The 25,515-nt window shown below is 42.8% G+C and overlaps 1 protein-coding gene across 1 annotated transcript in view; it reads left to right on the forward strand.

Annotated features, from left to right (window-relative positions):
- The window catches only part of Slc44a1 (solute carrier family 44 member 1), a 164,776-nt gene extending 139,650 nt beyond the window's left edge, over positions 1-25,126 (forward strand). The window contains exon 16 of the mRNA XM_051187810.1: positions 24,272-25,126. Within this exon, the coding sequence (XP_051043767.1) occupies positions 24,272-24,286 (15 nt within the window). The 3' untranslated portion in view covers positions 24,287-25,126. The remainder of the gene's footprint in view (positions 1-24,271) is intronic.
- The last annotated feature ends 389 nt before the right edge of the window (positions 25,127-25,515 follow it).

Genomic DNA, 25,515 nt, shown 5'->3' on the forward strand with positions numbered 1-25,515 from the left:
CCAAGTGTGGCTGAGTTTCTCATGACCTTGGCCCCTGGGTTTTGTTTTCTAAGCTGTATAATAGGATGATAATGTCTTCAGGAGCTTTCTGAGTATTAACTACATTATTATATGTAAGTACCTAAGATATGCATAGTAAGTATGAACAATGATAATATACAGCCAGTGTGGACTCATCTTTGACCTTGGCTTTGGAGAGCTTAATATTTATAGGACTGATGTGAGTTAGGAATTGGAGTTGCCAAGGCTACATTTAATCTCCTAGTATCCTTTCCCTCAGTCTTTGAGGAGAGCAGTCACCTGATTTCCAGAAGAACACAGCAGTCACTCCGAAAAAGGACTGCTTTTCTCAGCCTGCTTTGCAGGTAAATTGTAACCATGTGACTCAGTTCTAGTGAGATGTGAGCGGCAACGACAGGTAACTGCTAGGAAATGTCTTTATAAAGAGCCATTGCCCATTGCCTGACTTCTGCTTTCTAGATGGCTTGAATTCAGACATGGTGGCTAGAAGCCTTCACAGCCTTCCTGGATTATGAAATAACCTTGAAACTAGAAAACACACAAGCTGAAGTGGGAAGAAGGTGTCTGGATGCTGGCTTGTGATGTCATCTGTGGTCTGCTGACCTGTTTATGGGAACCAGCTATTATTTAGGGGGAATTTCCATTTCAACTGAACACAGCCCTCACCGATATCCCAAATATAACCAAAGTTTAAGGTGATTTACAGTATAAATGCTGATTTTATAATTCATTCAATATCAGAGTACAGGCTCAGTGGACTAGATCTGACAGCCTGGAGTTTAATGGTAGTAATGTTTGTGCTTCTATGGGTCCATAATGCCTGCTTACAATGGGCAAATGAGGCTGGTATGCCCCAGGGATGGATCTTCCAAATGGCATCAGTCTTATTAAGGAGATGGCAGAGTTCCATCATAGGGTAAAGACTCTAGGCTGTGTGTCCCCTGTGTGTTCCCTATGACTTTCCATTACACATCTGAATTCAAGGCATACTCTGTATGAACTGACAGTGGGTGTTTGAGCTTGGATGATTTTTAGGCTCTGTTAACAGCACATTGGACAGCAGAAGGAGGGAGATGACTCTGCAGTACTTTTGTAGGTCAGCCTGTACCTGACATAAACAAGTGGAATGCTTTCAGAGAATGCTTGCAAGAAACATTCCAGAGAGCAGAAATCTTATCTGATAGGATATGGCAAAACAAAGTTTCTGTAATCTCATCCCAAAGAGTTTAGTGATTACAAAGGCATATTTCTGTTTCATCTGTCAATAAACGAGTTAGTCATCCGCTTCTATCTGGCTGTGGCGGTGACTGCTAATTGTCCTACCAATGTCAGTTGTGCCCTTCTTCATGAGTAAAACCCAGATATCTTGCCAGTGGGCCAATGCAACACCATATCATAGTTCCCTGAGGCTTGAGGTGGCCATCTGACTAATGAGATGCAAGTTTTGCCTTCCTGACATAGTTAAGCACTTCCCTTTTTGTTTGTTTGTTTTGGGGGTTTTATTTGTTTGTTTGTTTGTTTGTTTTGCTACTAGAGGCACAGCAGGATTCTTACAAGCCAGATACTGACAATAACAGCACCAAAAGACAGCCACCTGCATAGAGCTGTCCAGATCCTAGCTCCAGGAGCATTGATCCCCTTCCTCTTTGAGCCACAATAACAGGATTCTGTTTGGTGCAGCTGACACCAAGTTCTGACTTAGACACTGTGCTCAGTTCTGAGGGGCAAAAGGCTTTCAGTTGGAGACTCAGGCGTTTCCCATTTATCAAACAGGATGTGAGGAAAACTCAAAACAGAAGCAGTCCTCAGACTGACTTAGCTCTGTGGAGGAAGTGAAGTCTCACAGGACTCTGGGGGGGGGGGGGGGGGTGCTGTGGCTCTGGCTGCAGCCCGGAAGTTGCAAGATTGAGCTGAGAGCGAAAGGTTACTTCAGTGACTGCAAACTCCATGCTAGCGAAAGAAATGTTCTAATGGTCAGGAAATTTAAAAATGTAGATGGACACAGGGCATGCTGAGTTTTCACTTCATAGTGTTTTGTTTTGTTTAACCCGGTTAACCCAGGATTGCCATTCAGATGCATGCTTTTTATTAAAGTTTCTAACATTGAATTCTCTTTCATTCTTGCTGGGTAGCCATATAATGGGAATTTTAAGTTCCCAATGGAATTTTTGTTTGTATTTCATTTGTACCAATGTAACTTACCTCATATGTGTGTGTGTGTGTGTGTGTGTGTGTGTGTGTGTGTGTGAGAGAGAGAGAGAGAGAGAGAGAGAGAGAGAGAGAGAGAGAGAGAGAGGTCAACTTCAGGTGTTTTCCTCAGAATGCCTTCCATCTTGTGCTTTGAAAGAGACCTCACTGGCCTGGAACTTGTCAACTGAGGCAAACAGACAAGCCAGAAACCTTCAGCGATCTGCCTATCTCTGCCCCCCACCGAGTGCTGGGGTTATAAGGATGACTGCCACACCATCTCCCCGCCCCCTTCCTGTCTATCTTAGTTTGGATTACTATTGCTATGATAAAACACCATGACCAAAGCAAGAAGCCATGGTCATAGTCCACAGCCATAGTCCATCATCTAAGGAAGTCAGGACCCTGGAGGCAGGAACTGATACAGAGGCCATTCAGGGATGCTGCTTACTGGCTTGCCCATCAGGGCTCAGCCTGCTTTCTTATAGAACCCAGAACCACAGTGGGCTGGGCCCTCCCCCCGCCAATCACCAGTTAAAATGCCCCATATGTTTGCCCACAGCCCAACCTTAGGGAGGCATTTTCCCAGTTTAGGTTCCCTTCTCTCAGATGACTTTAGTTGCAGTCCAGTTGACATAAAACTCCTCTCCTCTTCCCAAGCCCTCTCTTCATTTTATTTCAAATTATGTGTGTGTGTATCTGTGAGTGTCCTTGTGTTCCTGAGTGGAAGTTCTCTCAGAACCCAGGAAGAGAGCATTGGATACCATGGAACTGGAGCTACAGGTGATCTGTCCAGCATAGGTGCTGGGAATCGAAATGGGGTGGGGTCCTCTGCAAGATCAGGAGGCATCTTCTCTTCCCCTCTAAATCATGCCTACAGCCCCTCTTCATTCTGGGGATTGAACTCAGGGCCCCGTGCTTACACAGCAAGCACTTTGTAGATGGAGCTATCTTCCCAGCTCACACCAACAGTTTATGCTACCAGAGTTATTATTTTACTTGGATTTATAAAGTTAACACATTTATAAAACACAACAATTTGATTTTCAGTTACTAATGGGTTTATTTTTCAAAATCTGTATCTATAGCCATAGTGAAAAGATTCATTCCCAACCACATTGTTACCTTTATGCCCAGTAAACTGGCCATTAGGAATCAAGTAAATACAGGAATAGCCATTCTTTATGGAAAAAGATCTGTTTCTTCTCATGGTGGAAGCTGGGTGGATTAGAGAAAAGCCGAGTCTTTATTGGACTTAATGATCGATTCCTTAGTCAAGCCTGAGCGCAGGGGATGAGCTTCATGACTTGTGGAAGTATCCATAGGTTACTAGCAAGTTGTAAAGGCTCAACAGATGTTTGTTGAATGAATTAAAGAACAAGCAAGTTCCTTGGTAGCCTGACTGACTATCTCATAAGTTGAGGCTATGAGACAATGATGTTCGGTATATATAAGCAGCAAGTCGGTGTCTATGAGCCCTCATCATAACAGGGAATGCAGGGAACAAAAGGGATGATGATTAAAATGAAAATTCTGATGAATCAGAATCGAATCTACATCTTAACAGTCCTTCCACATACAAACCAGCCCAGGGGCCTCTGCAAAGTAAACTGAGAACTATGGGCATCGATGTGCTTAGGATGAGGCCAGAATTGCAGCCAGAGCAGGATCTTTGGTCCTTCCTTTAGCAAATGTGCTTTTCTCTGTCGACACCTGCTGGTAGAGAGTGATAAATTGACAAACACTGAAATTACACATCTTCCCTCTCATTGGTGTTTCAAATGCTAACAGTGACAACTAAATCTCCCTGAAGCCTTGTGTGTCCCAGAATGCTAGGTTCCAGATTTCTCTTTGCTAGCTTGTGAATAGAATCCATTAGTACATGCCTTACCTGGTTTTGTTGTTTACATTACACATTACTCTTCTGTGCTCCTTACCAACTTTGGGATTTTTACCAAAAGATGTACTCAACTTTTTTAACTAGAAGATTTATTACCAGTGGTTGTTTTAGGGAAATAATAAGACAGTCTTTATTTCTCCTTAAAGATTCCTAATGAGACAAAGAAAAGGAGGAGTGAGCCCTTTGAATTCTTAGAGATGGAAATGTGAGTGGGGGTGAGGACAGTCCACCCTTTGGGGAGACAATGGGATTAATTCAAGTCACCTCTCTCTTTTCAAGGTGAAAAGGAACTGATGAGGTGAGGCCTGGGAAGGTTTTGTTCTTGCAGATCCCACACAGACATCCAGACCAGAAGTACCTGGTTTGCACTAAGGGATGCAGGTGTGAGACAGAACCTGGGGCTCATGGAGTAACCTATGGACAAGATCCTCCCAAAAGTGATGGGAGATGAAGCCCCAAGTCAGGCCAGGCCTCACCTGCCAAGTAAACTTCATCCTGTAGGCAACTCGTGGCCACCACAATGAGTTTGACTTGAAGCATGCTTTCTAACTGAACTGTTTATTCCTCTGAAGTATCAGCTCGAAGCACAGCCTCTCCCTGTTCATTCTACACTGGTTAAATCCAGCTGAGCCAGTTAAGATTACTCTTGTTAAGATTGTATCTGATAGTTGACAGTTGAGAATTTCACGCACATTCGATATAAAAATTCTCAGGCCATTCAGCAAGCCTCTTGCTTTTGGGGTAATTAGATGTAGCTGGTGTGCTGGAACAGAGAGTTCTTTGATGAGTGTTTAACAGAGATGGATGTCCATAGCTTTTGTTTTGTACTTTTTCTTCTCCCTGTACTGACAGGGTTCCATCCCCAGCATTGCACACCCCATCAAATGCCAGGAAATCTCACCACCATCCTCACAGACACCCACCAAAATCCAATGCATGAAATAAATCAGTTAAATGATTTTTGTGTCTAATTTTATACCATTAAGGATAATAAGGGGAATGGAGAGATAGCTTGGGTTTAAGAACACTGGAAGCTCATCTAGAGGTTCAATTCCCAGCACCCACACATTGGCTAATAAGCATGTGTAACTCCAGTCTCAGAGGATCCAAGTCCCTCTTCTGGCACCAGTCATGTATGTGGCACAAAAATATACATGTAGGCAAAGCACTCATAAGTAAAAAATAAATAAAAGTATAATAGGTGATTATGAGTGTGTTTCCACAACAGGTTGAGTTGCTCATATATATGCAATCAATCCTCCTTTCCAGAGAATGGGCAAGCTGTCATTTTCTCTCCTTCCTGCTATCCTGCTTGGTCTTCAGCAATGTCATCTATGTCTTTCACCTGTCATGGCTGGACAAAAGATCCATGGGAATCTGATGAATTTGAATTTGGAACTTTCCAACCTCATCACTTTGGCAAGCCGTTTCCCTCTTTAGCAGGCAAAGGAGACTAATGATGCCTTGAGGATTCAATAGGGGGAAGGTGATAAAATGCAGAATGTCCAAAACAGAATGAGCCTTGGTGATGCTAGCTAAGTGCCTCTCTCTCCTTCTCTCTTCCCTTGATGCAGTGAGTCATCAAAAGGCCAGACAGTGCACAGTCTTGTGTCTACAACAGTAGTAACTGTCCCATAGTCCCTGCTGCTCTCTGCTGTTCTGCCGGGCTCACCTCTAGGACAGATTAATTAAGTAACCACACTCTTCTTGGGACAGATATTCTGTCCTAACCTCTATGTAAGGATGTCAAGGTCTTTCTGGAATGGAGTCTGACAGTCATTAACCATCCTTGCTGCACACCCAAGAGAACTCCAATCTGTCAATATTTACTCACCTGACCTGGGCCACAGCTCTGATGTGAGTCCCCAAAGCTACCATGTCTGGCCTATGGGCCAGGCTGTTCCAGCTACACAGATAAGCAGCTTGTGTCTGACTGGCCCAGCCCCAAATCAGGAGAGGGTCTCAGCCTCTCCTGCCCAAGCGTGACCTTCTTATTGGCAGATATTGACTAACAGGCTATGGTTGATGCTCATTAGCCTGGTCAACAGCCAACAGTATATTACTATGAGAGATTTGGTTCAAAGTTAATCTTTGACTTAAAGGGGTCACATTTTGGATGCACATCCCCACATAGCACATCTTCTGTTATACTTACCTACCCTTATTTTATAGCAAATGCCAAGGTTTTGGCAAGTTGTGACTGAACACATTTTTGTCAGAGAATATGGCAATGGAAGCAGAACCAAGAAACAAAAGACACAAAAGAAAAAGGCAGTGAGGCACTCTCGTGTTAGCATAAAGGCACGAGGTGGGAAGCATGCTGGTCTAGGAAGTTCACACCTCTGAACAACAGAAAGCTCCTGTCCAAGGGAAGCAAGACGGAGCCTGACACGTGTGGATAATGATGGGCCTGGAGCAGCTCCCTGATTTATTTGTACTTGAATGATTTTAAAGTGTGTCCAGAGTTTAATAAGCTTCACAGAGTCGGAATGAGGACTGAACCTTCCTCTTTGCCGTTTTATAAAGAGAACCTTCCAGGAAATACACCCATCAAGGAGAAGGCACTTTTGGATAAATCACCTGTCCCAGTTGTGATTTAGACTGTTTGGACACCCTTTTCCAGGAAGCTCCTTGTTTTCTTTGAAGTCTAACTATACACGTAGAGATGGGTTAATAATTAATAACAATTAATTTAGTGATTCCTGCCTTCTTGGAGGTCCTCTTGGAAGGTGGTGTATTGCTGGGACCTGGGCCTGATGCTTTGAACCTTACATTACACGCCCACACCTTGTTGTCCCCCCAGCCTAGCATTCCCTTCCTTGGCCCCCTTCACACATTGAATTGGAGGACTCTTCTGTCTACTGTCATTGAGAACAAATGCATGGTTTTCAGCCCTCTCCATCCATTACCCCTGGATCAGGACATGAAGAAACACTTTTGTTCTGCAGGATCCAGAGGTTATGGAAGAAGAAAGGAGAGGGACCAAATGTCCTATTTTGTTTTTTATTAGACTTCAGGAAGAGAAAGGAAGTTGACACAACTGACTAAATAAAAGTCACGAACATCAGTAACTTGTGTTATTTGTGAAAGGCTGGCCTCCTGTTGGGCATGGAATACTAAAACCACAACATTTACTTGGTCTCAGAGACATACGTGTGTGTGTGTGTGTGTGTGTGTGTGTGTGTGTGTGTGTGTGTGTGTGTGTCTGTGTCTGTGTGTCTGTGTGTCTGTGTGTCTGTGTGTAGAGTATGAAGCAAGCTAACAAGACACATTTCTTTCACTAGGATTCACACAGCCCTTCCTTGCACATCACTTTCTCTTTTGCCCAAGAAGGAAGTCTGCAAAGTGTCAGGGAGCTGGGTGAATTGAGTAAAAACATGCTCATCCTAGGATGGTCTAGTCAATGATAAGGATATGCTGCTGAGGAAAGTGTGGCTAACATCTATTAGGAAGGACATAGGCATAGAGAAGCAAACTTCTGTGAATAAACCAAAGGTACCTGAAGTCTCAAAGGTTTTAACCACATCATCTCTGGATTTAGTATCCCTTATCTGAAATGTTTGGGACTGTGAGTGTTTTGCCAATTGTGAGCCACTAAAAGTAGGTGCTGGGAATCAAACTCTGCAAAATCAATGCATACTCTTAATTACTGGGCTATCTCTGTCTCTACAGCCTGTTTCATCCTGGAATATTTACCTATCCATAGTGAAATACCTTGGAAACAAGAGCAAAATCTATACTCAAAATGCATTTGTTTCATGTATACCTTAGAGATGTGCCACTCCCCAAATTTTGTATAATCTTTTTAATGTGTCTAGAGTTTATGACCCATCATATCAGACCAAGTACAAAATTTTCCACTTTGTGGCATTGTGTTGATACCTCCAGAATTCCAGATTTTAGAGTATTTCATATTCTAGCTTTGCAGAGTCGGTGCTCATCCTGTGCTTTACACAGAGTTGGAGATACCAGGCCTTTAAAAGTTATTTCACCTTAAATTTTTTTTTCATTATGAAATACCACCTATAAATGGTTCCCCTGTGTTTCAACCATGCAGTGTTAAATGAGATCTATGCATATTTTATGAACTAGTTTTGTGAGACTGATGCACATTCCCTTAGAATCTGCCAGTAGTCACTGAGCCATATGTTCTTGGCCAAAGCTACCATGATAAACACTTTATGTGTGTTATCTCTTTAGATCCTTATGAGTCATAAGACAGTTGGTTCCTTTGCAAAGTTGAATATGTGTGCCCCAGGACCAAGAAATTACTTAAGAAAGCATTAAAGACCTGGCCAATGTTAGAGTTCTGTATTATAGGACTTTGTGGAACATTCTTTGCCAGTATTCAGAGAAGAAAGCAACATCATGGATAGTCAGTCTTTACTTGGATTCACAACAGCCCAGGAATTTCCCTCAGTGCCTTCAGCTCCTAGGCACAACATTGTTGCAGAGATTCTCTTTTTTATCCCACCAGGTCCCACTGCCTTCTCAGCCCCCAATAAACACACAGACGCTGTATTAATTATTAAATTGTTGGCCAATGACTAGGGCTTCTTATTGGCTAGCTCTGTCTTAATGATTAACCCATTCCTATAAATCTAAGTGTTTCCACGTGGTCTTGACTTACTGAAGTCTCCTTGCCCTGCCTATCTTCCTGTCTGGCTAACAGCCAATCAGTGTTTTATTCATCAATCAATAAGAGAAACATATATACAGAAGGACATCCCCCACCACATCATCACAACTTTCCTGCCTTGCAGTCTCCTTTTCTGTGCTGGTTCAAGTCTTTCAGTAGGTGGTGCTGAGAGGAGGTTGTTGTTAGGTTGGACTTGACTGAGTTAGAACAGCAGAGAAGTGCCCATCTCCTGGTTTCCTGGAGGTTAGTATTATCGTTGCCAGCTTAGTAGCCCCTGTTGAGCCTAATGGGACTCTGATGTTGTTGTGAGACTCCAACCCTATTTTTAAAATCAAGAACCAATGGGACAACACCCTAGATTTAAGGAAAAAAAAGTTCTCTCTTGGATCAGAGGGTTAATATGTCCATTGCCTAAGGAACAAAATATGCATCATATTTGAGGAACTTATTGTGAAATGCTGCCCTTTGCCTGAGGCAAAGCTTGATCTCTCTTGTCCTGCCTGTTGACTGCGTAAAGTTAAGAATTTTTTGTTTTTTGTTTTGTTGGTTCAGTCTCAAGAGTGGCATCACCAACTGAAATAAAGGAGGAATTGTAACTTACTTGGTCTGGTGCCCAATGCTAGCCAAGTCAGTGAGTAGGTTACTGCGTGCTGTATACTTTTCCTAAATATGCAACATCCTAGGTCTAGAGGGAGAATAAGGCCCAGGAGTCATAGTGCAGTCAACACCTATTCTTTCTCCAGCCTTCCCTGTCTTGGCAGATGAAAGGATGGAAAATACAGCCTACCAGGCCCTTGAGTACGTGATCCTGCCCTAGTAAGATAACAGGAAATGAGCTGACTAACTGCTTATCTGACTTTGGTAAACTGCTTGTGAACCACCCCCTCCCACCCCAGTGATCTATCCTAACTGCCATTTGTCATCCCACCCAGGAGCCCTAGAAAATCCAGACCTCTGGGGCTATAGAAAACTAATTGGTCTATAAAGCATGGCGTCGGATGACTTAAAATGATTGGTCTAGAAACTATAGAATGGTTTAAATTGATTGGCCCGCACTGTGCGGGCTCTTGGTGCTTTGAGATGATTGGTTTGCGTTGCATGGGCTTTGTTGTAAAGCCTATAAAAGAGGTCTTGATTCTGCACTCGGGGTCCTCAGCCCTCTGCCCCTGCATGGCATATAACTGTGGACCCCAGTGCACTTGGAATAAAAAAGTCCTCATGCTGTTTGCATGAAGACCACTTTTCGTGAGTGATTTGGGGTGTCACCTTTCCTGAGTCAGAGCATGAAGATCACTCAGAGGGTCTTTCACAGATAGCATCACTGTGCAAACCAGCTGCTTAAGCTGGAACCCTAGATGCTTTCTCACATTTCCTTCCCCATCCTTCAGCACTTCCTTCCAAGCCTTGTCCTCTCAAAGTATACAGAAATTGTCTTGTAGATACATTAACTTAAGCAGGTACTGATACCATGAAGACTAATGTCAGCATGTAAAGAAAGTTTGAATACTTTGATGGACTTACTCATGCTGAATATAGAAGGAAACACAGTGTTCAAGTGGCCAGGTAAGTGGATATTGATTCTACTAACTATAGAAGCTGAAGCTGAGAGCCATGGAGAAGTAGTGTGAGGAAGAATTTGGGAACGGTGATACAGAAGTATATATGTACAGTGCTGTGTGGTACCATCCCCAGATGATTTAAGGAATATTTTCAAACTAAATTTGGTTTGTATACAATCAGTTTCACCTCTAGGTCCTGAGCACTAGGTTTCCTCCCTTGCTTTCCCCTTTCTGGTCTCTAATCCCTGAACAAAAAGGTCACAAAGCCAAGGAAACAGCTCACTCAAAACCCAAGACCACATTTCAAAAACCCAGGACTCTAGAACTCACCCTACCTTCAGACAAGTCCTATGAACTCCCCCTCTAAGGGCAGATCCTGGCTCTGGCTGTAGTAGGCAGTATGTCTGGAGCTTGGACTTGTGGGCCCAGGTACCCACAGAGACTGAGAGGACCCCCACAGTGTGTTTGAGAGCAAGGGATGGGAAAACTGTGGGGAGAAGGACTTACATTTGTCATCCTGCTACAGACCTCACACATGTTAGCAGCTCTTGCCATCAGCACCAACTCCTGCTTTGCTTCCACATAAGATGACTCCTTTCCATCTAAACCCAGCCTGTAGACCTAGCCTTGCCCACTTGCCCATCCTCCATCTCATCTCTAGAATGTGGAAGATTCTTTTCCAACTGGTTCCTCACATGCTAGCCTCCCAGTCCATTCACCAACACAAAGAAGGCTCTCTAAGATTTGTGTGTGTGTGAGTGTGGGCGTGTGTGTGTGTGTGTGTGTGTGTGTGTGTATGTAAATGTGTACAATGCATGTGTGGGGATACTCACAGAGGCAATTAGAAGGTGTTGGATAGCCTGGAGTTGAAATTGCAGGCAGTTGTGAGCCATCCAGTGTGAATGCTAGCCACTGAACTGGGGTTCTCTGAAAGAGCAAGGAGTGCTCTTGACCACTGAGCCATCTCTCCAGCCCCAACAGGAGCTTTCTAAGTCATGTTACTCTAAAGACTGGGAATGCAATACACCTTAGAGCGCCATGGAAAAGCGTGCTTCGTCACCAAATAAGAAGGACAGTGACTGACAGTTTCCTGCACAGCGCTTAGGAATTTCCTATCTGAACATTATCAAACATGCTGTTCCCTCTTCCTGGAATGTTCTTTCTCAGCTTTTCAAATGTCTAATTATCAAGTCATCATGATTAAACTTTTTAAACAGTTTGCTTTTATTAATTTTAATTACATGTAGGTGTTTGTGTCTGCTTGGGGGTGTGTGCACATGAATGTAGGTGCCCATGGAAGTCAGGGGTATTGGATCCCCCAGGAGCTGGAGTTCCAGACAATTGTGAGCCACCAGATGTGGGTGCTGGGAACAGAACTCGGGTCCTCTGGAAGACAAGCAAGTGCTCTTAATGACTGAGCTATCTCCCCAGGCCTTTAGTTCAGCCTCCCCCCCCACCTCCCTTCCCCCCCACCCCCCGCAGACATATCTCTGCAAGCAAGTAGTTGGCCCTGCCATTTTACCATGGCACAGTCTTCTTCATGCAGCTGATCATAAGTTATGTTCATGTGATCCCTTTCTGTTTAAGGTGTTTCCTCTACTCAGTTGTAAGCAGTGTGTCAAAAAATGCACACGCAAGCTAAGTAGTGTGTGGGAGATCAGGACAAATGTGCATTAATGAATTGATGCATACACAAACATATACCTAGACAGAAAGTTTCACCGCAAATTGTCTGTGTTCCGGGAAGCGACCTGGCTGTTCAGCATTGAAAGGTGGTTGAGTCAGGCTGTGGCACAACTATTCAATGAGAGGTGATGGAACCACAAAAAATCCATTGTGAATAATGTGATGGCATGAAAACCACTATAGTGGTATAAACAAAGAGAAAGCAAGAAGAAGTAAAAAATAATTTAAAATCTCTGTCATTGAATAGTGATGACAGAATGATAGACAGTTTCTTCTTCTTTTTGGCTAACCTTTTAATGACAACACTTTCTATTTTTGAAATATTTTATTTTTAAAATAGGTATGTGGGAACTGGAGAGATGGCTCAGCAGTTAAGTGTATTTGTTGCTCTTGCAGAGGATCCAGGTTCAGTTCCCAGCACCCATGTGTTGGTTTGCTACCATCCATAACTCCAATTTCAGGAGATCCCATGGCTGCTTTTGAAAAACAGTCACATGAAATAAATAAGGCAAAAACAATTTTAAAAATAGGCATATGATTGAGAAATTCACATGTAGTTGGGTGCTGGGGGTGTGTACTCCTTTAATCCCAGTACCCAGTACCCAGTACCCAGTACCCAGGAGGCAGGGGCAGGGGCAGGCAGACCTTTGTGAGATCAGGGCCAGTCAGATCTGCAGTTCAAGTTCCCAGACAGCCAGAGCTGTTACACAGAGAAACCCTATTTCAGAAAGGAAGGAAGGCAGGCAGGAAGGAAAGCAGGCAGGAAGGCAGGCAGGAAGGAAGGCAGGCAGGCAGGCAGGCAGGCAGGCAGGCAGGAAGGAAGGAAGGAAGGAAGGAAGGAAGGAAGGAAGGAAGGAAGGAAGGAAGGAAGGGAAAATAAATCCACTTACCTCACTTTATTACATGCAAATATATTTTTAATTTAAAATTACATTTGTGTGTGTGTGTGTGTGCCATGGCACTAGAGAGGTGTTGGTCAGAGAATAACTTGTGAGAATCAGTTCTCACTTCTTACCATGCAGGTTCTGGGGATTGAATTCAAGTCTTCAGCCTTGGCCACAGGCACCCCTGCCCACTGAATCTTCTCACCAGTTTGTAGTTTAACTTCAAAACTAAATGTCCTCTTCCACAGCATGTGCAATGTATCACTAATTCCTCCAGGTGGCAGTGTCAGAGTTATTAAACAGCATTGTATAATTTCTGCATTCACTGTGGTATGTTGTTCCTAATCAAAGTTTATATATTTTGTTTCGTTTTGACCTACTATGATATCAACATTCACTTTAATTCCAAAGAAAGCAATGTGTTTAATAGTTCTTTTTTTTTAAATAGCTCTTTTTAAATATTGTATTTAAACAATTTCCCTGACTGGGATAATGGGAAGTTTTCTGCCTGGACATTTTCAGCTCTGGGCTTCCTAAATCATTTCCCACTTTAAATAATAACCATGATCAAATGACATCTAGTGCTAGTTCTTGAGCATATTTCATGGGCCACTTAAACTCCTGCATCTTCATATATGTCACTCCTTTATTCTTGTGGAACTGGCATTCTTCCCACTATATATGAGAACACAGAAGCAAGGCACATGGACCTGAGTTCAAATCCACCCTCTCTTTACCAATTACTAAGTGGTTAAATTGGGGGCCAAATAAACAACTGTACATAAGTAAAGAAATGGGTCAAAGAGATTGTTTTGTTCATTTACATAATAAACATAACAATTACAAAAATAGTTAAAAGTATTTCCTCCTCCATCCGTTTACCTGAAAATCTCATTTACAGCTGAACGATATTCCAATGTGTATATGAACCACATATCCATGATCCATTCATCCACTGATGGACATCTACACTGTTTCCATTTCCTGGCTATTGTGAATAGGGCAGCAAAAACGTGAATGAGCAAGTCTCTCTATAGTAGAATATGGAACCCTTTAGGAATATGCCCAGGAGTGGGTGGGTCATATGGTATATCTATATTTAGCTTTTTGAGGAAATGCCATGCTGGTTTCCATAGTTTACATTGCCACAAACAATAAAGAATTGTTCCCCTTTCCCCACATCCATGCCTACATTTGTTGTCTTTTTGGTTTTATCTTTGTCATTCTGACTGGGGTAGCATAAAATCTTAAAGCAGTTTGAATTTGCATTTCCACAGTGAATATTTTTAATGAAGAAAGCTCTTTAGGCCACTTGTTCTCCTTTTGAGAATGCTGTTTAATTACAAACCCTGGGCCTTGCCACAACAGTCATTGTAGCAACAATTACTCCATCATACACCCACAGGCCAATCTGATGGAAGCAATTCCTCACCTGAGCTTCCCTCTGTCAAGGTGTCTCTAGTTTGTGTCAAGTTGAGACAAAGTAACCAGTACTGTTGTCTTCCTGCTGATTGTGGGGTGGCTGTTTGTTTGTTTGTTTACTATTTAGATATTTTGAACACTAGACCCTATAGACCCTTTTCAGACATGACCCTCTCAATCTCTGGGTCACATTTTTGCCTTTTTGTAATGTCCTTTGAAGCATATACTTGTTGTTGTTGTTTGTTTGTTTGTTTTTGAGACAGGGTTTCTCTTCTCTTATTATTTTGGAACCTGTCCTGGAATTCGTTCTGTAGACCAGGGTGGCTTCGAACTCAGAGATCTGACTGCCTCTGCCTCTGCCTCCTGGGATTAAAAGTGCTGGGATTAAAAGTGTTTGCTACCAACCCGGCCACACATTTTTAATTTTAATAAAATCAAATAATATATGTTTCCCTTGATTTCTTATGCTTTTGTTGCTATATGAAGAAAAAATGGTGTTTTGCCTAATAAAGTAATGAAGATTCAGCTCTCCTTTTTCATCTGAGAATTTACAGTTTTACTCATAGGTTTCCTGAAGTCTTTGATCTGTCTGGGTTAGCTTCTGCCCCATGCATAGGAGGAGGTAGGTGTCCAGCTGTCTTCCTTTCCATGTAGAGATCCAGCTGTTTCATCAGTCTCTCTTGAAAGGCTGTTCTTTTCTTCACTGAATGCTCTTGATACCCTATCAAAGTCAGAAAAAATGGCCCATGCTTATCTGTCACCTGACATGAGTAGGTGACTGACCCCCTCTGCTTAGATGTGAGGGTCACATGATAAAGAGTATAGTTCTGATCATCTCCAACAGGAGACAGGTGTACAGATAAGGCCCAAATGCTTCACCCAGCTAAAAGAATTTAAATCCCTGTGACTTAAAGGTGGGTGTAACCTTATACATCCATCTCAGCACTTTCAAATACATCTAAGCTGTGTTTATCGAGCCCTGTTCTGGCCCATATAGTAAAGCAGCTTGAATTAGAAGATTTTTTTTTTTTACTTCAGAGTACACACCTAACAAACTACAACAAAATTACCAAAGACAGCAAGGTAACTATGTAGAATTATTAGCTAGTTAAAAGTGAAAAACAACAGTTGAATGGTGACTCTTGTTTTCGAACAGTTGAATTTTTAGTCCCTATTTTGTAAATAATTAGCTAGGAGGCCAATTACCTCTTCGGGCCACTCCTTGTTAAAGTAAGTTAAGCCTTCTTTGTGTACAATAATATGTTATGAGTTTCTGATCTGCTTTGTTGATGGGTGACATCTACAGGACTGTAGAACCTTACTCCCCACGACGTAAGATTATTAGCACAGGGCTCTACTGAGGGGACATAAGAACAGTGATTGTATGGCTAAGACACTATCCTACAGTCTTCTGAGACTAAAGTTTTATTGTGATATGATCTGTCCCAGCACCTAAGGTTGCTCTCCCTCTTGTCATCTCTTCCTGTTTTCCTGGTGCCAAAGATCCTAGAATAGCACAGTAAATAATGTTCAGGGTGGAGGACAGCTGGCACAAGAGGCCCAGTCCCGAACTCTGCAACAGGTGTCCGCTGTCCTATGCAGTCCATTATGTCTAGATCAGAAAGGTAGGCTTCTAGATTCTTGAAATTGCTTTAAGTTAAGACTTCCATATGATACCATTAAAACTAAAATTTCTAATGATATTTTTTTTAAAAAAAAATTAAAAGTGGTAAGATATAAGGAAAATACTTAGAAAAATGTGACTGGTAAAAGATGCATTGAAAATGTAAAGACAACACCTGGGGCTGGATAAGAAAAGGGCAGAGAACCCAAATTGATGAAAGATTTGAACAGGCATTTCACAGAGGACAATCAATGTCCAATATGTGTATCTTAGTTGCTTCAATTAAAATAGACCAGGCATAAGGATCGGCGTCGCTCTGGCACTGGATGGTGTTAAGAATTTTTAAACCAGGTGCTGAAGATGTGGCTCAGTCGGAAGAGTCTTTATCTAACAGGCACAAAGCCCTGATTCAATCTTCCATGCCATATAAACTAGGTGTGATGGCACATGGTGACCTGGTAAATATGGACCTTATGTAAAAAAAAAAAAATTATAAAAATGTGGCTAAAAATGTTAAAAGTCAAGGCCACTCTTAGTGATATGCGCCTTAAGTTTATAATGTATGCACTCAGGTGTTTGTTCCTGTAAATAAAAATAAGGAGACACTGATGGGGCAATTTGACTCCATAATTATCATCCAGTGTTGTTCAAACTTGCTTGATAAGTTTTACTTTAGCCAAAACAACCAAACAGACTACTGTCGTTCTTACACCAACCACACTGAGCCTCCACACAAGTCTTGAGACACCTATACAAAGAACAGCAGCGAATCAGCCTGACTCCTGGGGACCCCACCCCAGCCAGCCAGGGCTGTTGGAAAGTTTGTGCCAGGCATTTTGCAAAGGCAATGCCTTGGTGCCAGAGGGGCAGCGTTGCCCTTGGGAGAGTAACTATGGTGATGGGTGTCAAGGCTCTTAAATGTCCAAAACACAAGCCCTCTGTGACTATATGAGCAGGCTGTTTGGGTTCACTCAGCAAGTGGGCTTGGGGACCCTGTATTGTGATGCCTCTTCTCATGTGATATCATCTTCTCTCCGGTGGTCTTTCCTTGCCTGAATCCAGTAGAGCAGGCTAAGCTGAAAACATTACACAGATTGACTGGCCCTGGGTTGTAGGGTGCAGTTTCTTGATCTCACAGGCACCAACCAATCCCATGGGTGCTGTGTGCACAGTGCCTGACATGAACAAGTACTTAGCTCAGGTAGCATGAATCTGCAATGGCCCACCTCAATCTGATGGGTTCCCTGTGTACTGCACTACAACAGCTCGCACAGGAGCTGAGGGAACCTGGTACTGCCCCTTACAGTGCAGGTGTGCTGTTGACTACAACTGCTCAGTTGTTGGCCTCTCAGACCATCCCAGCAGCTGATACCGGTTTCCAATGCTCAGCATTGGGTCCTAAATTACCAGTGTCCAGAGTAGAACCACTGCTTGACTGTGGAAGAGGCCACAAGGCAGAGATCTTGGGCAGTTGCTTGGCAGTGGCCATTGACAAATGAAGGAGCAGAGAGCAGCCAAGGTAGGAAGGAAGCTGACAAAAGGCAGTTTAGGAGCCAGAGGAGAGACCCTGCAGCTCTGGTCTCCATAACGCTGTGCTTAAGCACGTGAGACTCAGCTCCAGGTTGAGTGGGATAACACAGAACACTGACAAGGGGTCAGGGCCCCTTTGTCCAAGACCCTCACTGGGATGTAACAGATTGCTAAAGGTGGCCCTGTACACCTGCCAACTGCTGGGACTGCCAAACACCAAAGGAAACATACTGCAGTGAAGGACCTCTGTCTCCCCATGATTTCCGTCCAGTTAAACCAAGAGAACCATCAGCCATATTATTGGTGACAACAGGCGACATACATGCTAAAGCCATGAACACTACCCATTCATCAGAATGATAAGAAGAAAATTAAAATGCTGGCTTGGTTTTGAAGAAACTAGAACTCTCATACATAACTCATGGGAAAGTAAGGCACCAGGACTTTGTTGAAACCTGTTTCATCTTATTGATTAAAGTTGAAAATAAGTACAGATCCAACAGTTCCCCTTCTGGGATCTGAATGGCCCAGGCACCTGTGCACCAAGTAACTTGTTCAAGAATGCTCATGAGATCGAGGAGTGATGCTGCAAGCCTTGTAATCCCAGCACTCCAGAGACTGGGGTAGAAGGATCATGGTGAGGGGACATAGTGAGCCACTCAAAAGTAAAGCAAATAAAAGGAGCCCTCACCATGGTCACAGAAGGATTGTTTGCAGTACCCTCCAGTTGGAAACAACTCAGCTGTTCAAAATAGTTGGATTTATTGTGATATATTGTCACAGTGTGGCCTATTTAGACAGAAGTAAGGGTAGAGTGAGCTACAGCTGACTTCAAACAAGATTCTAGCAGACAGGTCTTCACCCACCAAATGGGAATCTTGGCAGTTATTCTCTAGGACAAACCTTAGAAATGGAAAATAGAAAGAAAATGCAAAGCCCAGTAATTTGTGTGCATCATGATGAATTTGAGGATGTCTTTCTGATAGCAAGACAAAAGCCAGAAGACAGAAAAGAAGAAAAGAAAAAATAGTTGATTCCAAGACCTTCAACACTAAAACAACACACAGTGTGGGTGGTGGGATGGGGTGTGGATGGGGGAAGGAGGGAGGTGGAGGGAGGGAGAGAAGGAGAGAGGGAGAGGGAGGGAGGGAGAGAAGGAGAGGGGGGGGAGAAAGGCACAGGGGGTGAGAAAGGGAGGGAGAGAAGGATGGAGGGAGGGAGAGGTGGAGGGAAGAAGGTAGGGGGAGAGGGAGTGAGGGGGTTTAGAATCAGGCGGGAATTTATTTCCACTGCAGAATTCTAGTTTTGGAAACTATGTGAGAATAGAACAAAGCCATTTCACACATACAAGGGATTTTGATGCCATCACACCAGTCACACTAGGGTCACACCAAGGTCAGAATCAAAGAAAGATCTTCATGCCATTTCCTGTTTGTTCCAAAATAATCATAAAGACTTTTATATAAAGGTGGTTGAGTAAGAAAGGAATTAACTACCCAAGAGAAAACTGAGGTGTGGAGGTACAAGCTTATAATCTCAGCACTTGGAAGCATGAAGGTCACAAGTTCAAGGCTAGTTTAAACTATGCAGTGAGGACTTTGAAAAAACTTAAAACAAAGAATTAGGATATAATAGTAGAAACAACCACAACAATAAAGGAGAAAAGAACTTGGAGCCATTTAAATATATTTTTTCATCCAACAAATGCATTCTGATTATGTGCTTTTTGACGCTGTTACAAGTTCTGGAGGTACAGTAGTAGACAAAATAGACACATATCTTTGCCTTCATGCAACACGTTAGAGAGATGCCTAAATAAGGATTATACAGTTACTTCATTAATACATAATGATTAAAAATACTCCCAACACTCAGGAGGCAGAGGCAAGCAGATCTCTGTGAGTTCAAGGCCAGCCTGGTCTACAGAGTGAGTGCCAGGATAGGCTCCAAAGCTACACAGGGAAACCCTGTCTCAATAAACAAAACAAACAAACAAACAAAAAATACATCGAACAGTAGAAATAGTCTGTAATACACTAAGAGGCAAAAAGAATGAAAGGACCAATGGCTGAGGCAGCCATAGTGGCCCAGGCCTGTAGTCTAAGAACTTGGGAGAGGGAGGCAAGAGGGTCAAGAATTAGAAGTCATCCTTGGCTACACAGCAATTTTAAAGCCTGTCAAGGATACCTGAATCCCTGTCTCAAAGCAAAACAAAGGCTGAAGTGCTGGTCACTCAAGTGTGAGGATTTAGGTTGATCCATGGAACCCATAAAAGGCTATTGGAAGGGATGTATACTTGTCACCCTAGTGCTGGAGAGATGGAGACAGGAGGGTCCCAGAGGTTTGCTGGCCAGGCAGTCTAGTAAAAATGGCAAGAACCAACATGGACCCTGGGCCTACACTCTCATGTGTGCACATTTGTACACACCCTGCCCGCAGACATGTATCCCCTATACACACTTGGAAAGGAAGTCATAAACTTGAAAATGTGAGCTAAGGTGTTTCCTTCGGGGAAAGGTCTTTAATTTTCTATGGGGGGATTCGGACAAAGGAAGAATCGAAAATGGGATTCATAAAATTGTTCAAGTGTTTGTTTTACACCAAGTATTTCATCTGGAAGAAGTTGCTTTCATTTAAAAATGTCCTTGTTGACTAACTTATCCATGGAGCCCTCAACTAATGCCTGTTGGAAACAGGAGCAAACATCCATACATAAACACTGAGTCGAAGTAGAACTCAGATGCAGTTGGAGAGGACAAGACCAAGCTGCAGAAACACATAGAGACAGCTGACCTGAACAAGGAGGAGCTAACGGGCCACCAGACTGATAGCTGGGAAGCCAGCATGGGACTGACTCAGGCTCCCCTGAATATGGGTCTCTGCCAGAAGGACTGAGCAGTCTAAGGGACCTCAGACAGTGGAGCCAGGATGTATCCCTGGTGCACAAAAGGACTTTGCGAACACATCCCCCATGGAGGGATAACTGCCTTAATCTAGAGACAGAAGAGAAGCCCTAGTCCCTACTTCACAGGACCTGTCAGACCTACATGACCCCAACTGGATGGCATTCCCTACGTATGGAATTGGGGTGGGGGATGGGAGGGGAGGGTGGTTAGGGTGCAGGTTAGAGGGCAGAGAGGGTAAAAGGGAGAGAAGGAGGGAGGGAGGGAGAAGAAACTGGGATCGACATGTAAAATAATAAATTAAATTTAAAAAAATGCTTTGACTCCAAAACTTAAGTTGAAGGACAAGTTACTGGGGAAAAGGATTTCTATTTTTGTTTCCACAGAAAATGAAAAGATGTGGATTCCTTCCAGACTAATGTGGTTTGATCATGCCAGACCGCCTGAAACAGAGTACAAGCTGATCCTACATTCAAAACAGCTGGACAAAACAGCCCTACAGACTACAGCCAGGATATCTGAATCTTCTTCGATTCCCCCATGACAGCGCCCCTTACCAGCAGGAAGTAGTTTGGAAAGTACAACGCCCAAATTCCCAAATATTGTCTATAAATGTTTGTTTTCATTTAAATGGACTTGGGTATATAAAATAAATAAAAAAAATGTCCTTGTTGTTTTGTTTTTTGTCTTTTAGATGAGGTCTTGTCAGCAGCCCTTGACCTGCCTCTCTCAGCCCCATTATGTGCCTGGATTAAAGATAAAAATCTCCATGCCTGACTGAAACTTTAGAAACTGAAACCTTCTGCGTTTTAAAAAACGCTATGTAGCCAATGATGACATTAAACTTCCGATCCTCTTGCCTCTAAAACCCCCCCCCCCCCCGTGCAGCTATTATAGGCAGGAGTCACCATGCCTAGTTTATGAGGTGCTGGTGACTAAACCAGGGTTGGTTAGAACTCACTATGTGGAGCAGACTAGCCTCAATAACAGAGATCAACCTCTGGGAGTCCAGAGTGCTTGGGTTAAAGGCAAGTGGCACCATGCCTTACTTGGTCTCCAATTGTTTTCTTTCTCTCTCTCTTTTTCAGTTAAAACTTTTTACGCAATGTATTCTAGTCATGTTTTCCCCTTCTCCAGATCTTTCCCACTTCCCTTCCCACCCAACTTTTATCTTTTCCCTCTGAAACAAATTCACAAAAAACAAAAACAAAACAAAAAAATAAAAAAGAAAGTTACATATAATATAGTTTCCTGGATGGGCTCTTGAAATGGGAAAGGACATTATGAATGGAAACTCTCCACTACTTCTGTAGCTGTTTAAAAAATATTTAAAACAATTCTAAAGTAAAAATTTAACTATAGTAGTAAAATAGTTTTCTCTCAATCTCAGACAAATCACAAGTTTAGCTAAGTCTAACTGTCTGTGCTATGTGACCTTAACTAAGCATCATTGGTATTGGATGTCAGTCTAATTATAGAAAGCCTTACTTTCAGCAGTAGAAGAAAGACCATGAAAGTTGAAGCTGTGTGTCCCAGCGTTAAGACCACAGACATGGAACTGATGAATAGCAAAGTTTAGAGGAGGGGCTGGGGGACCCAAGAAGCCTTGTGCTTTCTCGAGAGAGGAACTGGGGTTGTAAAAGCAATGCTCCAGGGATTTATTCGATTTTCCATTTGCCAACTACATTGAAATTCAGAAGAAATCTGAGACAGGGACATCAGCAAAGAGACAGTAATTAGAATGTGAAGCTCTCTGAAAAGGGATGCTATTCTCCATGCCTCCTGCTGCCTGGTTTAGGACCTGATGAGAAGCAGAGCCCAGTGTAGAGGTGAGCGTATCGGGAGATGTTACCCAGCCCCTTTCTATCTTCTTGTTCTAGCCCCCCCCCCCCATCACCCCTGCAGGTTATGGTCAGGAATATCTCATCATTTCTGCTTGTCCTGAATTAGCTCTGTGCTTGCTTAAGAGTCAAGCTGAGTCCACACTTCCCAAGTAGCTCTCTTTCATTGATTTATCCTAATGGATTTTTAAGACTTCTTCCCAGCACTGTGGATAGAACCCATTTCTTGAATATGCTAGGCAAGTACTCTACCAGAATCACATGTGGAGCCTGAAATACCCCGAAGAGATTATTTCAAACTTGCAGAGAGACCATAAGAATAAGAATGCTGTTTACACAAAACATCAGGGTCCACATTGTCAAACTTCCTGTGCTGACTGTGAGGTTACTCCACCTGCAGGACACTCTCAGTCCTTTTTTTTAATGACACACACACACACACACACACACACACACACACACACACACACACACAACACATACACACACATCGCATAGACAACACACACCCCACAACACAAACATACTACAATACATACACAGACATACACCACTTAATGCCTGCTTTCTACACAACATGTGCATACCTCTAGGTCAGTGGTTCTCAGCCTTCTTAATACTGTGACCCTTTAATACAGTTCCTTGGGCTGGAGAGATGGCTTAGAGGTTAAGAGTACTGCCCGGTCTTCCAGAGGTCCTGTGTTCAATTCCCAGCAACCACATGGTGGTGGCTCATAACCATCTTATAATGAGATCTGGTGCCCTCTTCTGGCCACAGGTGTACATGCACATAGAACATGTATACATAATAAATGATACAGTTGCTCATGTTGTAGTAACTCCTATCCATAGTTTTTTCCCCCTACCTTTATGAATTGTAAATATCTGTGTTTTCTTATTGTCATAAACAACCCCTTTGAAAGGGGTCACAGCCCTCAGGTTGAGAACTACTGCTCTAGGCCCTTCCATTCTCCATCATCCAATGTGTATTTCCTAAGGATAAGGTCATCCTCTTCGGCACCACAGTGGCATTTGTTTCAGCTCCTTTGCTCATTCACTGTCTCAAGGATTGCATGAACTGTGGTCTGTACCTCCAATAACTGAATTACAGACTTGAAAAAGCCACATTTTTATTGTAGTTTCAGGTTTGGATCTTTGAGGGCATCACAAAGCCAGGTTTGTCAATTTAGCTTTGAATTTGACTCATGGATTTGTCAGTTTGGCTTCAGAAACCTCCTTGTCAAAGAATAATGGTCATTGCAGCAATGGGAAAGATGAGTCCAGCACCCCACCTTGTATCAGGATATCAGGAACTGTTCTTAGCAGTGTGTCTATATTCATGTTCTTAATCCTAACAACAGCATCAGTCACATTTCTGTTGCTGTGATACAAAGTCCAAAAATGACATGAGAGAAAAATGTTTTTGTTGTTGTTGTTGGTTTTTTTTTGTTTTGTTTTGTTTTGGCTCACAGTACAGAGTTTAGGCCATTGTGGTTGGTCACATTGCATCCATAGTCAGGAAGCAGAGAGTAATGAATGCTCATGCCCACTTAGCTTTCTTCTTTTTGTATAGTGGCAGGACACTAATGCAAGGAGTTATACCACCCGCTTTTAGTGTAGGTCTTTCCACCTCAACCAAGCTACTCTAATCTAACCTGTATACTTCTTCATTTTGTGAGACATAACCAGGAACTAAATAATCCCTTACAGGTGTGTCTGGAGACTTGTCTCCCAGGTGATCTCAAAACCTGTCAAGCCAACAACTAACCCAAAAACTTTAACCTTCAAGGGCCACACCATTTCCTTATTTCCTTTGGGAAATGTAGGCACAGAGTTAAGGAGCTTGCTCATAAATCACAGCTGTTAAAGGGGGTACAATTAGAATTTAGATCCAGGCAGTTGCAGACATTCATTTTACTTATTGTCTCCTATGTGATTACTTTTCAGCCTCGTTAATATTTCTTAACATCTAAAGATTCTTCCACATTATTTATCTGTGGTTATTGATTGCTTCTTCTTATGTTTCCTTCTCCAAGTAGAGAAATGCTCATTCTCTTGATGTGTTGACTTTTCAGCTGAGGAAAAGGTGACGAGTCTCTGGAGACTGGAAGAATGGACTCAGAGGAGGCTGTTTACACAAGGATCTCCCACTCACCAGCTGTTGCGTCTTCGAGGGAGACAGGATCTCATTACTCAAACAGCAATGATCAAGAAAGTTCTCCAACCATGAACAGCCAAATGGATTTGCCACAGTGGGGAGAGGGGGGTGGCTAATTAATGATTAATCAGAAGCATTTGATAGTAATCTGCCTTGCAGCCACATCTTCAAATTTCATATTGCTTTCTCTTCTGACCTTGTAATGTTTGCTTCTCATCTAGTGAGTGCTGGCCTGAAGTCAGGACTCACATGGGAATTCTCTGCCTTCATCCTGGGTTTGTCCTCTCTGACTCTGCTATTTATTAATAGAGTGGATGTGGGCTAATAACTGCTATTACTGGGGGCCTGCTGCATGCCAAGCATTAGGATGGGTGCCCTACATAATACTGAATCCTCACAAAGCTCTGTAGGTTTGTCTGTATTATTGACATTTTGATCATGAGGAAATGAGTTACCAGAGACATCATGTGCTGTGTGTGGGTAAGATCACACAGATCAGTATTCCAGTGCCAGAGTCCCTCCATTATAACACTGTGCTTCGCTCATTATTGCTACAGAGATAACTTATGAACACCTGGTCTCGAATTGGGGTGGGGATGGAGGTGTATGTGCATGGGAAATGTCTTGGGGGAGGGTTTTAAAAGCACGGAAGAATCACAGATTTATTTTCTAAGCAAAATAACACTGTTCTTTTATGGCCTATGAGTCAAATCTGCCTGTCCCCACCTATTTTTGTAAATAAAATGTTATGGGAACACAACCACATCCTTTATATATTGTCTATGACTCCTTTCTTTTTATAATGGCAAAGTTACATAACTGTATCAAAGACACTATAATCCTCAGTGCCCAAGATATTAACAGGAAAGTTTGTGGCTACTGGTTTAGACAACCTTTCCTTGGTGGATATATGAAAGCTAGATAATGCCTACATAACCACTGTGTTCTAATGATGGCATGTGGTAGATATGGTGTGATGGGCGGGGATTGTGGGACTGCAGTGATATAACATCAAAGATAGGCAGGGGACAGGAGAGTGAGAACTGTGTCTCTGGGACCCCAGTAAACTCCTCACCCCGGAATCTCCCACTCATGTCCCTCCTGTTCTTGCTAACCGAGGTCCTAAGATACCGGTTCGCAGCCTTACATGTAACGTCCCAT

The sequence above is a fragment of the Phodopus roborovskii genome, unplaced genomic scaffold (assembly GCF_943737965.1).
Source record: "Phodopus roborovskii unplaced genomic scaffold, PHOROB, whole genome shotgun sequence".
Classification (NCBI taxonomy): Eukaryota; Metazoa; Chordata; class Mammalia; order Rodentia; family Cricetidae; genus Phodopus; species Phodopus roborovskii.